Genomic DNA, 13,262 nt, shown 5'->3' with positions numbered 1-13,262 from the left:
AATAGGACGAAGAAATTTAAAGGGGGAAAAATACACATCCATTAAAAACACACAACCAAATACAAAAAACAAACAAACAGATGAACCTCAATGGAGTAATGACAAAAGCCAGTAAAATTGGGATTAAGAAAGTCAGTAAGAATGGGATAAACTGAGCTGTTTGAGTTGAGTTAAAAATTGATTGAGTTCTTTTGGCTGTAGAGATTTCAGATTATGCGGCAAGTTGTTCCAAGCCTGGGCACCCCTAAAATTAAACGTTCTTCTCCCACTTTCTGTTCTAGGGGGCAGGAGGGTCACATTACCAACAGTGCTATTCCTAGTTTGGTGACGGTGTAATTCACTGACTGGAACAAAAACACTGCTAAGATAACTTGGAACAGTGCCTGATAAACACTTAAAAACCATGGTATTTATATGAACGGCTCTTCTTTCTTCAAGAGTTTTCCAGCCTAGTTCATTACGAACAACTGAAGCTGATGTTCTAGATGGGACCTTAAGCATAGTCCGTCCTGCTCTATTCAAAAGAACATCAAGCCGCTGTAACAGGGTTTTGGATGCATTACTCCAAACAATATCACAGTAATCAAACTGAGGTAATATAAGACTTTTCACAATAAGGTTAAGGGTACGCATAGGCAAGAAATTTTTAAGTCTGTTTAAGATACCTATTCTTTTGGAGACAGAGGATGCTACATGGTCAATATGTTCTGTCCATTTCAATTTACAATCAATATGAACACCAAGATATTTATAACTGGTGATTTGCTCCAGGCAATTATCATTCACAAAAATATCAAGATTCGGATGTTCACATCTGGCAAGTTTTTGGGCTGAACCAATCAACATGCTCTTAGACTTGGTAGTATTCAATTTTAATCTATTGTCGTTGAGCCAGTTAGATATTTTCTGCAGATCATGGTTCAGATATAAATTAATCTGATGGATATCTTTACTTGAATAAAAAATAGAAGTGTCATCGGCATAAAGAACAACTTTAGTATGCTCAGTCACAGAGGTGATATCATTAATAAAAATAGAAAATAATAATGGGCCCAAGATAGTTCCTTGAGGGACTCCAAAATTGATAGCATCAGATTTGTTTGACAGGACATTCCCAATTTTTGTTACCTGTGTCCTTCCACAAAGGTAGGACTGGAACCAGTCGAGCTCCAGACCTCTTACTCCAGTGATGTGTAATTTGTTCAGCAAGATTGTGTGATTGACGGTGTCAAAAGCTTTACGAAGATCCAAAAACACTGCTCCAATAAATTTACCGTTGTCCATCTCTTTAAGTAAAAAGTCTGAGACATCAATAAGTGCTGTTTGTGTGGAGTGAAGAGGTCTGAAGCCCGACTGCTCCCTTGCTAAACAGTCATTTGCTGTGAGAAAAAGAGAAAACTGGTCATGAACAATACGCTCAAAAATTTTCATCACAATTGAGATAACCGAAATAGGTCTATATTGATTAGGGTCATGAATAGGACCACCTTTGTGGATTGGAGTAACCTTGGCCAATTTCCATTCATCGGGAACAATACCACTCTGCAAACTCAACTGAAAAATTAAAGCAAGCGGTTTGGCAAGAACATTAGCACCAGATTTTACAAAACGGCCGTTAATCCCATCCGTACCAAAGGCTTTCCCAGTAGGTATTTTTCTAAGAAGCTTCATTCTCACCAGTAGAAACTGGGCAAAATTTAAAGTTCTGTTGATCGATAATGAGACTGTTGTTCTCATTCAATTCAGTTTCAACCACGGAAATAGTGTCAAACTGGTTATCCTGAATTTGGCCCACACTAGCAAAATGTTCATTAAAATGATTTGCAATTTCAAGCTCCTTTTTTTTTGTCTTCGGTAGGGGTGTATGTAACAGTTGATTTCTTACTCGGGAGCAGTTTTTTTAGGGTGGTCCACAAATTTTTAGTATTCCCTTTATTGTCATAAAGAATTTTGCAGAAATACTGTCTTTTGAGTTTAACACCCAGATTATTCAGTCTATTCCGTAGAACCTTTGCTGTTCTATAAAGTTCGTCATTATTGGCTCTGTTGATGTTAGCAAGATGCTTGACCTTCATAGATTGTCGTCGGAGTTCCAAATATTCATCATTGATCCATTCTGCTTTCTTTGTGCCAACTCTCAGACTTTTCACTGGGCAGCAAATATCACAAACACTCATTAACATTTCCTTAAAAATAGTCCATGCTGCATTAGGATCTGTAAATTGTTCCAGTATATCCCACGGTTGGTGTCTAAGATTATGATTAAAAACTACTTCGTCAAAATTCCGAAAAGAGCGAGCACGAATATATTTTTGAGCTTTGGGAATTTTCAAAGACTTGCGAACAGCATAAATCAAACAATGGTCACTAAGATTAATCTCCAGTGTTCCTGAGTTAGTGTACATAGTGGGTTGGTTGGTCCAGATATGATCTATGCAGGTACTACTATGTTGAGTGACTCTTGTAGGGCAGGTGATTAATTGATTTAGTTCGTAATTATTCAAAAGCCGTTTCAGTTTTTTCCAATGGTTTGAACTTGGAGTCAGATAGTCAGCATTAAAATCGCCCATGCAGGTTAATTCAGTCAAGATAATTAAACTGCGTTGAATTTTTTGATTGATCCAAAAGTACCAACTTGGTAACAAAAGATGTAATGTTTTCTTTTTTATTGTAGCCTTAAATTTGATTTATGAATTGGTGATTGTGTATATTTTTTTCGGCAATGGTTGAGTGTTCGAGCACAATGGAAAACGTCTCCGCCAGTCAAGGCAAGGTTGACTCAGATGGAAAAGATGGAAGAACAGTCTTCTCACTTGGTGTATCTCAACATATGCATAAAATAACAAACCTGTGACAATTTGAGCTCGATTGGTCGTCGAAGTTGCGAGATATTAATGAAAGAAAAAACACCCTTGTCACACAAAGTTGTGTGCTTTTAGATGCTTGATTTCGAGACCTCAAATTCTAAACTTGAGGTCTCGAAATCAAATTGGTGGAAAATTACCTCTTCCTCGAAAACTATGTCACTTCAGAGGGAGCCGTTTCTCACAATGTTTTATACTATCAACCTCTCCCCATTACTCGTTACCAAGTGAGGTTTTATGCTGATAATTATTTTGAGTAAGTACCAATAGTGTCCACTGCCTTTAATCGGCGTAATCTTATCATGGAGCACTATTGTACCTTGGACCTTACTGATTAATAAGAGTTTTCTAATTTGTGTTCATTTTGAAACGCCTAACGAGCATATTGAATAGTTCAGTATTTATATATGAGTTTAGAGGGCCAACTGATGTGTGATGGATGAGGGAAATATTGTCGTCCAAGATGGTGATGGTAGCGCGTCTGTCAATGGGGTGGAGAAACGTGTGCCGGAGGGAGATGGTGTCTCCTTTAGCAGTCACAAGGAGGAAGACGGGGACGAACCGGTGGCGCTCAAACGCCAGATCGGTCTGGTGGGTTGCATCGCCTTCGTAGTCGGTACCGTCATCGGCTCCGGGATCTTCATCTCCCCGAAGGGCGTGCTGCAGAACACCGGCAGCGTGGGGTTGTCTCTCGTCGTCTGGGTCGCCTGTGGGATACTCTCCACCATCGGGGCTCTCTGCTACGCCGAGCTTGGGACGTGCATTACAAAATCCGGCGGTGATTTCACGTACATTTTGTTGAGTTTTGGGCAACTGTTGGCGTTCCTTCGATTGTGGACAATGCTGCTCTCGGTGCTTACGGCATCAAATGCGGTCCTGGCTACAACGGCTGCTACGTACTTGGTGGGACCATTCTTTGGAGAATGTTGTGTGCCAACGGTTGTTATTCAATTGCTTGGATTAACCTTAATAGGTAAATTAACAATAATACAAGTAATAATATTAATATTTTTGGGTGTCGTGGCCGAGCGGATAAGAGCACCAAACTCATGCTCTAGTGTTTCTCAGAGTGTGGGTCCGTGTCCCTGAGCAAGACACCTAACCTTAATTGCCTATCTCCACCCAGGGCTTTTTGTGGTACCTGTGGGGGCAGATATGGTTCTTGTGATTGATTAGCTTAGTGTGCTACATTTTGTGGCACAGGCTGTAAACCCAGGGAGCAGAGATGTTTTAAAGGCAGTGGACACTATTGGTAATTACTCAAAGTAATTATTAGCAAAAAACCTTACTTGGTGACGAGTAATGGTGAAAGGTAGATGGTATTAAACATTATGAGAAACGGCTCCCTCTGAAGGGACATAGTTTTCGAGAAAGAAGTAATTTTCTATGAATTTGATTTCGAGATCAAGATTTAGAACTTGAGGTCTCGAAACCAACCATCTAAACGCGCACAACTTCGTGTGGCAAGGGGTGTGCGAATGAAATGGCAAAGTGACCAGGGATATACAATGTTGGGAGCGCTTTAAGACACTGTATGAAAACCGATTATTACTATAACCTAAATAGAAACGCATGATATTCTCTTATTAACTTAAACATAAATCTACAAACTCTTGTTGAGTCTTATTTCGACCCTGAATCTTGGACCGGGGGGGGGGGGGGCTCTGATTATACAATAGCTAAACTAAACCAGAAAGTGTAGGGCACAATGTGTACACGTTATAAATTTCTATGTGTGTCTGTTTTTTTTTTGATTTTTTAAACAACATAAAAGAATCATTTCCATGCAGAGAAAATAATTCTCCAAAAATAATTTCTTTCGGCAAAAATCAGTCAACGCAGCTTTCAATTGCTTCCCAAAAGTGGATTTAAGTTTGTTTTTATACGGTGTACCTTGCAATGTTCAGGGGAAAATGACTTTTAAGATTTTGTTCTTCCCCTTGTCTATTATTAGCTGCCGTATTCTTCTGTAACAGTGTGAGTGTGGCATGGAGTAACAGAGTCCAGATTATCTTCAGTGTCGCTAAAGTACTGGGTCTAGTCATCATCATAGTGTCGGGCATGGTTCTCATGATACAAGGTGAGACAGTAAAACCGGATATTTGCTCATAATATTGTTGCTTTCCTTATGATAATAAGTTTTAACTACTTGTATTTATTACTAATATTGTTTGTTTGTTTGTTTGTTTCTTGGCTTGCTCTGCTTGGTTGGTTGCTTGCTTTGTTTGCTTACTTGCATGCTTGCTTGCTTGCTCGCTCGCTCCCCCTTGCTTGCTTGCTTGATGTTTGCTTGCTTGCTTGCTTGCGTTCCTCGCTCACTCCCCTTACTTGCTTGATGTTTGCTTGCTTGCTCGCTCGCTCTCCCCTTGCTTGCTTGCTTGATGTTTGCTTACTTGCATGCTTGCTTGCTTGCTTTTGCTCGTCCCTTGCTTGCTTGCTTGATGTTTGCTTGCTTGCTTGCTTGCGTTCCTCGCTCGCTCCCCCTTGCTTGCTTGATGTTTGCTTGCTTGCTCGCTCGCTCGCTCGCTCGCTCACTTTCTTGCTTGTTTGCCTGTCTGCTTGCTTGCTTGCTTGCTTGATTGTTGTTTGTTTGCTTGTTTGCTTGTCTGCTTGCTTGCTTGCTTGCTTGCTCGCTTGCTTTGTTTAAAACAAATATATTCCTTAAAATGTTGTTAATCACAATAGCAATCATTATTCGATGCATTTCCACAGGTAAAACTGAAAACTTGACGGATGGTTTCGTTTCGGATTTGGAAGTTCCACTCTCAAACATTCCCCTGGCTTTCTACTCAGGTCTCTTTGCATTCGGTGGATGGTTAGTAATACGTTTTTCTGTAGAAGTCATTCACCTTTACTTAATGTTAATAATCAAATAGTTCCCATAATTCAAATAATTTACTACATCTTTAAAAGAAAATATCTGAAATTTCTTATTTTTTTTTTACGGATAAATTGTGCCTTTTTAAATCATTTACAGGGAAAATTTGCCCACCTTTACCGAGGAGATTGTGCAACCATCAAGGTAATGTATAATTTTGAAAAACTTACGGAAAGGGAAGCATTCTAACAAAAATGATGGCCTTCAAAACACATAGTAAAATGTGCCAGATGATGCCAAAAATTGTGTATTGTCATTTGCTTTACAATCACTGTAAATATTCGGTGTCGGGCTCCAAGGTCAAAATGCAGCCCTGTAATTTGCTCATTTTCACTGTAGAGTCCTTTCAATGGCATCTTTTTGAAAAAAAAAAACCCAAAATGTTCGATTACGTCTTATTCAATGTATGACATGTACATTTTTGGGCAGAGTATGTTGAGCCCATTGATGATATTCAATTAAAACGGCATTGAACTGTAGCAAAAATTTCTTGCAACGTACCAACCTATTTCGTTTGATGACATCAGGTTTTAAAGTTTGCTTACTGAGGAGTTATTAAAGGGAAGGTACACGTTTGGTAGTTACTCAAAATAAATATTAACTTAAAAACTGAATTGGTAACGAGCATTGGGGAACTGTTAATAGCGTAAAACATTGTGGGAAACGACTCCCTCTGAAGTAGTAACATAGTTTTTGAGAAAGGGGTAATTTCTCACTAAAATAATAAAAGACTTCTAGCTATAGAAGTCTTTTATTCTTATCTGAAAGCACATAAATTCGTCAAATAAGGGTGTTTTTTCATCCATCATTTTCTCGCAACTTCGATGACCAAAAAATTTGAGCCCAAATTTTCACAGGTTTGTTATTTTATGGTTACGATGTGATACACAAAGTGAGAAGACTGGTCTTTGACAATTACCAAACGTGTATACCTTCCCTTTAAATAAAATGAATTTTACTGTGAGGTTAGAGACTCGTATTTCCACGTTCGCTCTGAAAAAGCAGTTTAACAATATTTTTTATGTTGCACCAAAAAACTTCTTTGCTGGTCTAAGTTGGACTAAGAGACACCTTCTGAAACTTTGATTGACTTTTTTCTTCTTTTCAATTTACAGAAATATTCCTCTTGGAATTATCATCTCTATGACCATCATTACGGGTGTCTACATCATGGCTAATCTAGCCTACTTCGTTGTCCTGACACCGGCTGAGCTCCTTGCGTCAGATGCTGTTGCATTGGCAAGAAAATAAGCATTTCTTAAAACATAATAAGTGCAGGACCTTATTTACAATATATTTTGTTTTAGGGCGTGGTCATTCACTTGTGTAATAGTAACCCTACAAAACAAATTATGTAATATTTGTTTCGACTGAAATGACCTGATGATTAGAAGTCTAATAATTACATGATTTGTGGCATTGCATAGTGAAGTATCAATAAAATTATTTGGTTTGCGGTAACACCGTGTGTGTATCTACTTGCCAGGTAGAGTTTGTTCTTTGGAGAACCAACCGTCTTTCTATACTACCGCGGAGTCTAAATACCCCGAAAAAAATTTGTGTCCCATCCAACATGTCAACGTCGGCCCAGCATCGGCAAACGTACATACTTTTTGGGTTGGGCAACCGTTGACAAGCGACGGTGACGTTATGTTTTCAATCAGACCAGAATGGCAAGGCCGTTGGTCCGACATTGGCTAGATGTATGTATTTTGTCAGACACGACCACCCGCGCTCCATTTTCCATCCATAATGGGAGACTTTGGAACGCTAGGTGGCAGCAGACTTACCGGGTAAATTTCCATTGTTTACGTAGTTCTGAGCATGCGCGCATTACCGAGAACAATGGTTTTTACCTGGTAAGTCTGCTGCCACCAATCGTTTAAAAACTTCCCCATTGGAATTAAATGAACATCACTCACTGATGGTTTTTAATTATATCCTTTCCTTTTCAGACCTTCAGCGACCGTGTGATGGGTTCCTGGTCGGTGGTCATTTCCGTGGTGGTTGCTTTGTCTTGTGTCGGGGCGTCCAATGGATCAAGTTTCGCATTTGCAAGGTTTCTCGTCGATAAATTAATCACTTTTTGCTTAAAGGCAGTGGACACTATTGGTAATTACTCAAAATAATGATGGAAAAAAACCTAACTTTGTGACGAGTAATGGGGAGAGGTTGATGGTATCAAACATTGTGAGAAACAGCTCCCTCTGAAGTGCCATAGTTTTAGAGAAAGACGTAATTTTCCACGAATTTGTTTCGAGACCTCAGATTTAGAACTTGAGGTCTCGAAACTAACCATTTAAACACACATAACTTCGTGTGACAAGGGTGTTTTTTTCGATGACCAATTGAGGTCAAATTTTCACAGGTTTGTTATTTTATGCTTATGTTGAGATACACCAACTGTGAAGGCTAGTTTTTGACAATTACCAATAGTGTCCACTGCCTTTAAGCTCCTTACTGCAGTAAGACTTAACGGCACAAGAAGCCGCTCATTTACACACGATGAGCCACTTTAACTTTCTGTGTGCTTCACGCCAGCGAGTGGCCCTCATAAAGCCTATGGGTGCGTTCGATTAGCTTCCCTATGTCGACCCCGTTCAGCCCCCGGTACGTTCGATTAGCTTTGATATCATTCCAGGGGCTCACCAGGGTCAGCCCCAAGTGCCCCGCTTGTGGAGTGGTTCACTGGGGGCTACGAAGTCACTACGAGAGCCGTGAGTGGTCGTTCGTTTAGCTCTTGTCAGGGGCTCACCCGAGTGAGCACCGCGGGGTCGGCACAGGGAAGCTAATCGAACGCACCATATCCCCATTCATAATCACCCTTCACCCAGTACCTGTTCAGACGCCCGAAGTCGCAGCTGCCAAACGTTACCTCAATCGAACCAATCAAAACACAGATATAGAAAACTTAATACGTCACTGCACGTTTATCTAATGTTTAAAATGAAATAATTGTATCCAATGAAATCACTGGTTTTGAAAAGTACATGGTACCAGTCTACTGCAGCACGGCTGCAGTGCAGATGTTGACTTCGTGTGATTCTTTTCACATCGTTCTCCGGAGGGTTTCAGGGAATATTAATCCATCACATTATTGATGTTCTGTAGGATTCTCATGGTTGCCTCTCGTGAAGGGTTGATGCCACAAATTCTTGGAATGATAAACGTGGACTACCTCACACCTCTTCCAGCTATCCTCGCCATGGTAAACAAATAATGTGAAAAGGTTTTCCTCCTTATTTCATGAACTAAATAGTAATCCCACACTGGACTAGACAATCTATAAAATAAAAAAAGTAACTGACAGTAACCCTTCTAAAGTTGGGGGATGGGGGATTGGGGTATGGGGATAAAATAACACTGATACTGATATACTATTTTAACTTAACTACATTACTTAACTATAATTTGATATATCAGCCAAATGTAAGACTAGTAGACTCAGAGATAGTGCTGTCCCTTATTTAATAAATCTTTTAAATTCTCAGTAACTCTCACACTATAATTATTGCAGTTTGTGCAGTTCTTACCCTTTCAATTTGTCTACAAGTAATATTTTTTTTAATTTCCAAACTGGTTATGTCCCTCATTTTCTTTTATCAAGAAATTTCTAATTTCAAATTTTAACGTAATTTGTTTAACTGTTTTCTCAAATTTTGTGTTGTTTACCCTTTTTATTGTAAATTGTTGCAATTCAGCATGTGGCTGCTTATGACAATTTTTTAATAAACCATTCTATATTACTTCGAAGCGGAATGTTTCTCAAAGTGCTTAATACAATCGAATGGGGATGTAGACTTTTAACCAATTTTGTTTGATTGCCATTATTATTTAAAGTGATTATCAAACGCGCACCTTCCCTTTAATCAACAGGGCCGAACTAAAGCAAAGAAAAGAAGCAAAACAGAGATCAGAACAATGTCAGAGTTGAATGCTAAATAATCGAGGAATGAGATTAGTTGATGTTATTATATTGATATTCTTGTGTTTATAGTTCCCGATAATTGCGATCATGATGATGTTTGATGTCAGCTCACTTATCAATTATATCAGCTTCACCCAGTGGCTGTTCCTATCTATCGCTGTAGCCACCATACCATACTTCAGATGGAAGTATCCTAACATGGAAAGGCCGTTCAAGGTAGGGCGATGCCTTGTCCTTCCTACCCACCCTCTACCCCACCCTCCACCCCACCCGTTCACCCCTCCCCTCCAACGGCCTGTGTTCCCCAACCGTGCATTGGGAATGAAGATTATTTAAACGCGGGTGCATCAGACAGATTTTTTACTGAATGTTATACAAAACAATTTGTTTTACCTCGGTAACACACTATGAAGTTTGATTGGTCGAGAACCAATCATGTGACGCCTCGGGTTCCATTTACCCCCTCGAGTGTACAAAACGCCATGGACCCCGTCACCCATAGCTTGCAACAATTGTATAGTGGCACATTGTTGTAGCCTACCTCTGACGAACGTGTTTTCCAATTGCATAGAGCTGGTCCAAAAAGAAGCTGATGAGCACAGCATAAGTATGCTTACCAGGACAGGGTTGACCAGCCCCCCAATAACAATCTCAAGTGTCAAATATTTTAGCGGAATTCGCTTATTTCTGCTAAGCATCTGTTAAAAGGAGTGGACACTATTGGTAACTACTCAAAATAATTATTAGCAGAAAACCTTTCTTGGTTACGTGTAATGGGAAGAGGTTGATGGTTTGAAACATTGTGAGAAACGGCTCCCTCTGTTCGAAGTGCCATGAGTAAGAAGTAATTTTCCACGAATTGATTTCGAGACCTCCGATTTAGAACTTGAGGTCTCGAAATCAACCATCTAAACGCACACAACTTCGTGTGACAAGGGTTATTTTTCTTTCATTATTATCTCGCAACTTCGATGACCGATTGAGCTCAAATTTTCACAGGTTTATTATTTTATGCATATGTTGAAATACACCAACTGTGAAGGCTAGTCTTTGACAATTACCAATAGTGTTCACTGCCTTTAAGCTATATTTTCTGCTTAACCAACTCCGTGATTTAGGGCCCAGTTCCCAAGGAGCTGCAATAATTTTATTTTTTGAAACAACAATCCTTATATGGGATTTATTGCCACCATTCCTGTTTATTTCACTCAAACCAACAGGTACCGATCCTTCTTCCACTGATCTTCATCATCTGCTCTCTGTCTGTTGTAGTCATCTCCATCTACTCCTCGCCAGCCGACGTCGGTGTCGGTGCTTTGATTACAATCACCGGGGTACCAGTCTATTTTGTATTCGTCTGGTGGCAGAAGAAGCCTCGCTGGTTCACTGATTCAGTAGGCAAGTGTAAAACAGTTAAACACCGTTCCTTTTAGGGTGTGCACAAAACCAAATAAGGAGAACACAGATCGTCGAGCTAATTAATTTTATGTGGGCCCTCAAAATAGTCTATATGTAAAGACAGAATTGATAACCCCAAAAGGGTTTCAGTGTACAAAACAAATTGCCCAATTATTGTGACCTGGGGGGTGGTTGACTTCTAAGTTGATATATTTTTTTGAATGACAATGGGTCCTATCTGCTAAGAGGTTTAGGGTCATTTTTAATGAGTGATGCTCGGACGTTTGGAAAATTACACTGGGGGGAAATACCCGACGGGCCCAGGAACTCCCCGTACTAAATTGAGCAGTCGAGGATTAAAGTTCAAGAGTCAATATTAATTGTCCCTTTACTGCGAAAAGCTGTGAGAACTTAAGGTGAAGGAATGAGTTACAAGGTTAAATTTCTAGCCTTTTTTCACATTTTTGAATCCATCAAGTTTAGGACATGCATGTTCAAGTTAAAAATTCTCAACATTTCAAATGGTTGATTTTTGAATTTTTACAGATTTGGTGACCTGCTTTCTTCAAAGGTTTCTGCTAATTTCACCACAAAAGGTGAAGCTGTGATGTGATGAGACTGCTGGCTAGTCGTCCACGTTTAGAATTAGGATTATTCCTAGTATTCCTTGGAGCCCCTCTTTAAAGGCACTGGGCACCTTTGGTAATTGTCAAATATCAGTATTACCACTTGGTGTATCCCAACATATATATAAAATAACAAACCTGCGAAAACCTGGACCGTTGGTCGTCGAGAGAATAATGAAAGAAAAACACCATTGTCGCACAAGTTGTGTGCTTTCAGATGCCTTGAGTTCGACGAACAAAATTCATTTTAAATTAGAAATTACTTTTTTTTTTTTTTTTTTTCAACTACGTTACTTCAGAGAGAGCCGTTTATCTCATAATGTTTTATACTATCAATAGCTATCCATTGCACGTTACCAAGTAAGATTCATATGCTTACAATTACTTTGAAGTAAAAATTTTTTTTGAAGTAATTACCAATAAAGTCCAGTGCCTTTAATTTGACAAAAAGTGAAGAATATACCGAAGCTGAAACTTTTTACCTTGAACAGAGTGGTTTCATTTGTAATTTATATTGTGTAAAATACATCATAAATTAACCGTTGTTAATTGCCTTCCCTTTCGAACCTGGCCAAATATTGAATGCAATCAGACGCAGTCAAGTGGACAGGAGTGCGAAGACGGTAGTATGATAGACCGTATTAACAATTCTAAACTTTTAGATAATTGTCTTTAGCAATTAGTAATTATAATAAGCAGGTTTGTTATTTTATGCATAATGTTGAGATACACGAAGTGAGAAGACTGGTCTCTGACATTTACCAATAGTGTCTAGTGTCTTTAAAGAGATAATGCGGGTCTGTTTTTGTCTGTTTTTCACTATTTTTTTTACTATTTTTTATTATTATTATTATTATTATTATTATTATTATTATTATTATTATTATTATTATTATTATTATTATTATTGTTATTGTTATTGTTATTGTTATTGTTATTGTTATTGTTATTGTTATTGTTATTGTTATTGTTATTGTTATTGTTATTGTTATTGTTATTGTTATTGTTATTGTTATTGTTATTGTTATTGTTATTGTTATTGTTATTGTTATTGTTATTGTTATTGTTATTGTTATTGTTATTGTTATTGTTATTGTTATTGTTATTGTTATTGTTATTGTTATTGTTATTGTTATTGTTATTGTTATTGTTATTGTTATTGTTATTGTTATTGTTATTGTTATTGTTATTGTTATTGTTATTGTTATTGTTATTGTTATTGTTATTGTTATTGTTATTGTTATTGTTATTGTTATTGTTATTGTTATTGTTATTGTTATTGTTATTGTTATTGTTATTGTTATTGTTATTGTTATTGTTATTGTTATTGTTATTGTTATTGTTATTGTTATTGTTATTGTTATTGTTATTGTTATTGTTATTGTTATTGTTATATTTTTTATATATTTTAATATTGGCGTTGGATCTGAGGTTCATCAGTAGACCTCAGGAACATATTGAGGAGAAATAATAACACCAACCACCAAATGCACCACACAAAAAAACTCATCATTGTTTCACTCGTTGTTGTGTGTGTTTTCAATAAAGGTTATAGGTTTATACTTGGC

General features: G+C 38.1%; 1 protein-coding gene across 1 annotated transcript; it reads left to right on the top strand.

Moving 5' to 3' along the window:
• The first annotated feature begins 3,131 nt into the window (after window positions 1-3,131).
• On the top strand, window positions 3,132-12,508 carry LOC139934452 (cystine/glutamate transporter-like). The gene is made up of 10 exons (XM_071928695.1): window positions 3,132-3,837; window positions 4,819-4,944; window positions 5,577-5,679; window positions 5,842-5,886; window positions 6,858-6,981; window positions 7,698-7,801; window positions 8,854-8,950; window positions 9,740-9,886; window positions 10,891-11,068; window positions 11,615-12,508. Exons 1-10 carry the CDS (start codon window positions 3,300-3,302, stop codon window positions 11,674-11,676), a joined length of 1,524 nt encoding a protein of 507 aa, XP_071784796.1. The 5' UTR covers window positions 3,132-3,299; the 3' UTR covers window positions 11,677-12,508.
• Window positions 12,509-13,262: the final 754 nt, after the last annotated feature.

This window comes from Asterias amurensis, chromosome 3, assembly GCF_032118995.1.
Source record: "Asterias amurensis chromosome 3, ASM3211899v1".
NCBI classification, from domain to species: Eukaryota; Metazoa; Echinodermata; class Asteroidea; order Forcipulatida; family Asteriidae; genus Asterias; species Asterias amurensis.
Note: the sequence above shows the minus strand (reverse complement) of the source record. Positions and strands in the feature narration are given on the sequence as shown.

Excerpts from the sequence above, each read along its gene's own strand:
- LOC139934452 (XM_071928695.1), top strand. The coding sequence starts at position 3,300 with ATGGATGAGGGAAATATTGTCGTCCAAGATGGTGATGGTAGCGCGTCT. Across the intron at positions 8,951-9,739 it reads TTCCAGCTATCCTCGCCATG|TTCCCGATAATTGCGATCAT; the intron begins GTAAACAAATAA and ends TTGTGTTTATAG. Across the intron at positions 11,069-11,614 it reads CTGGTTCACTGATTCAGTAG|ATTTGGTGACCTGCTTTCTT; the intron begins GCAAGTGTAAAA and ends GAATTTTTACAG.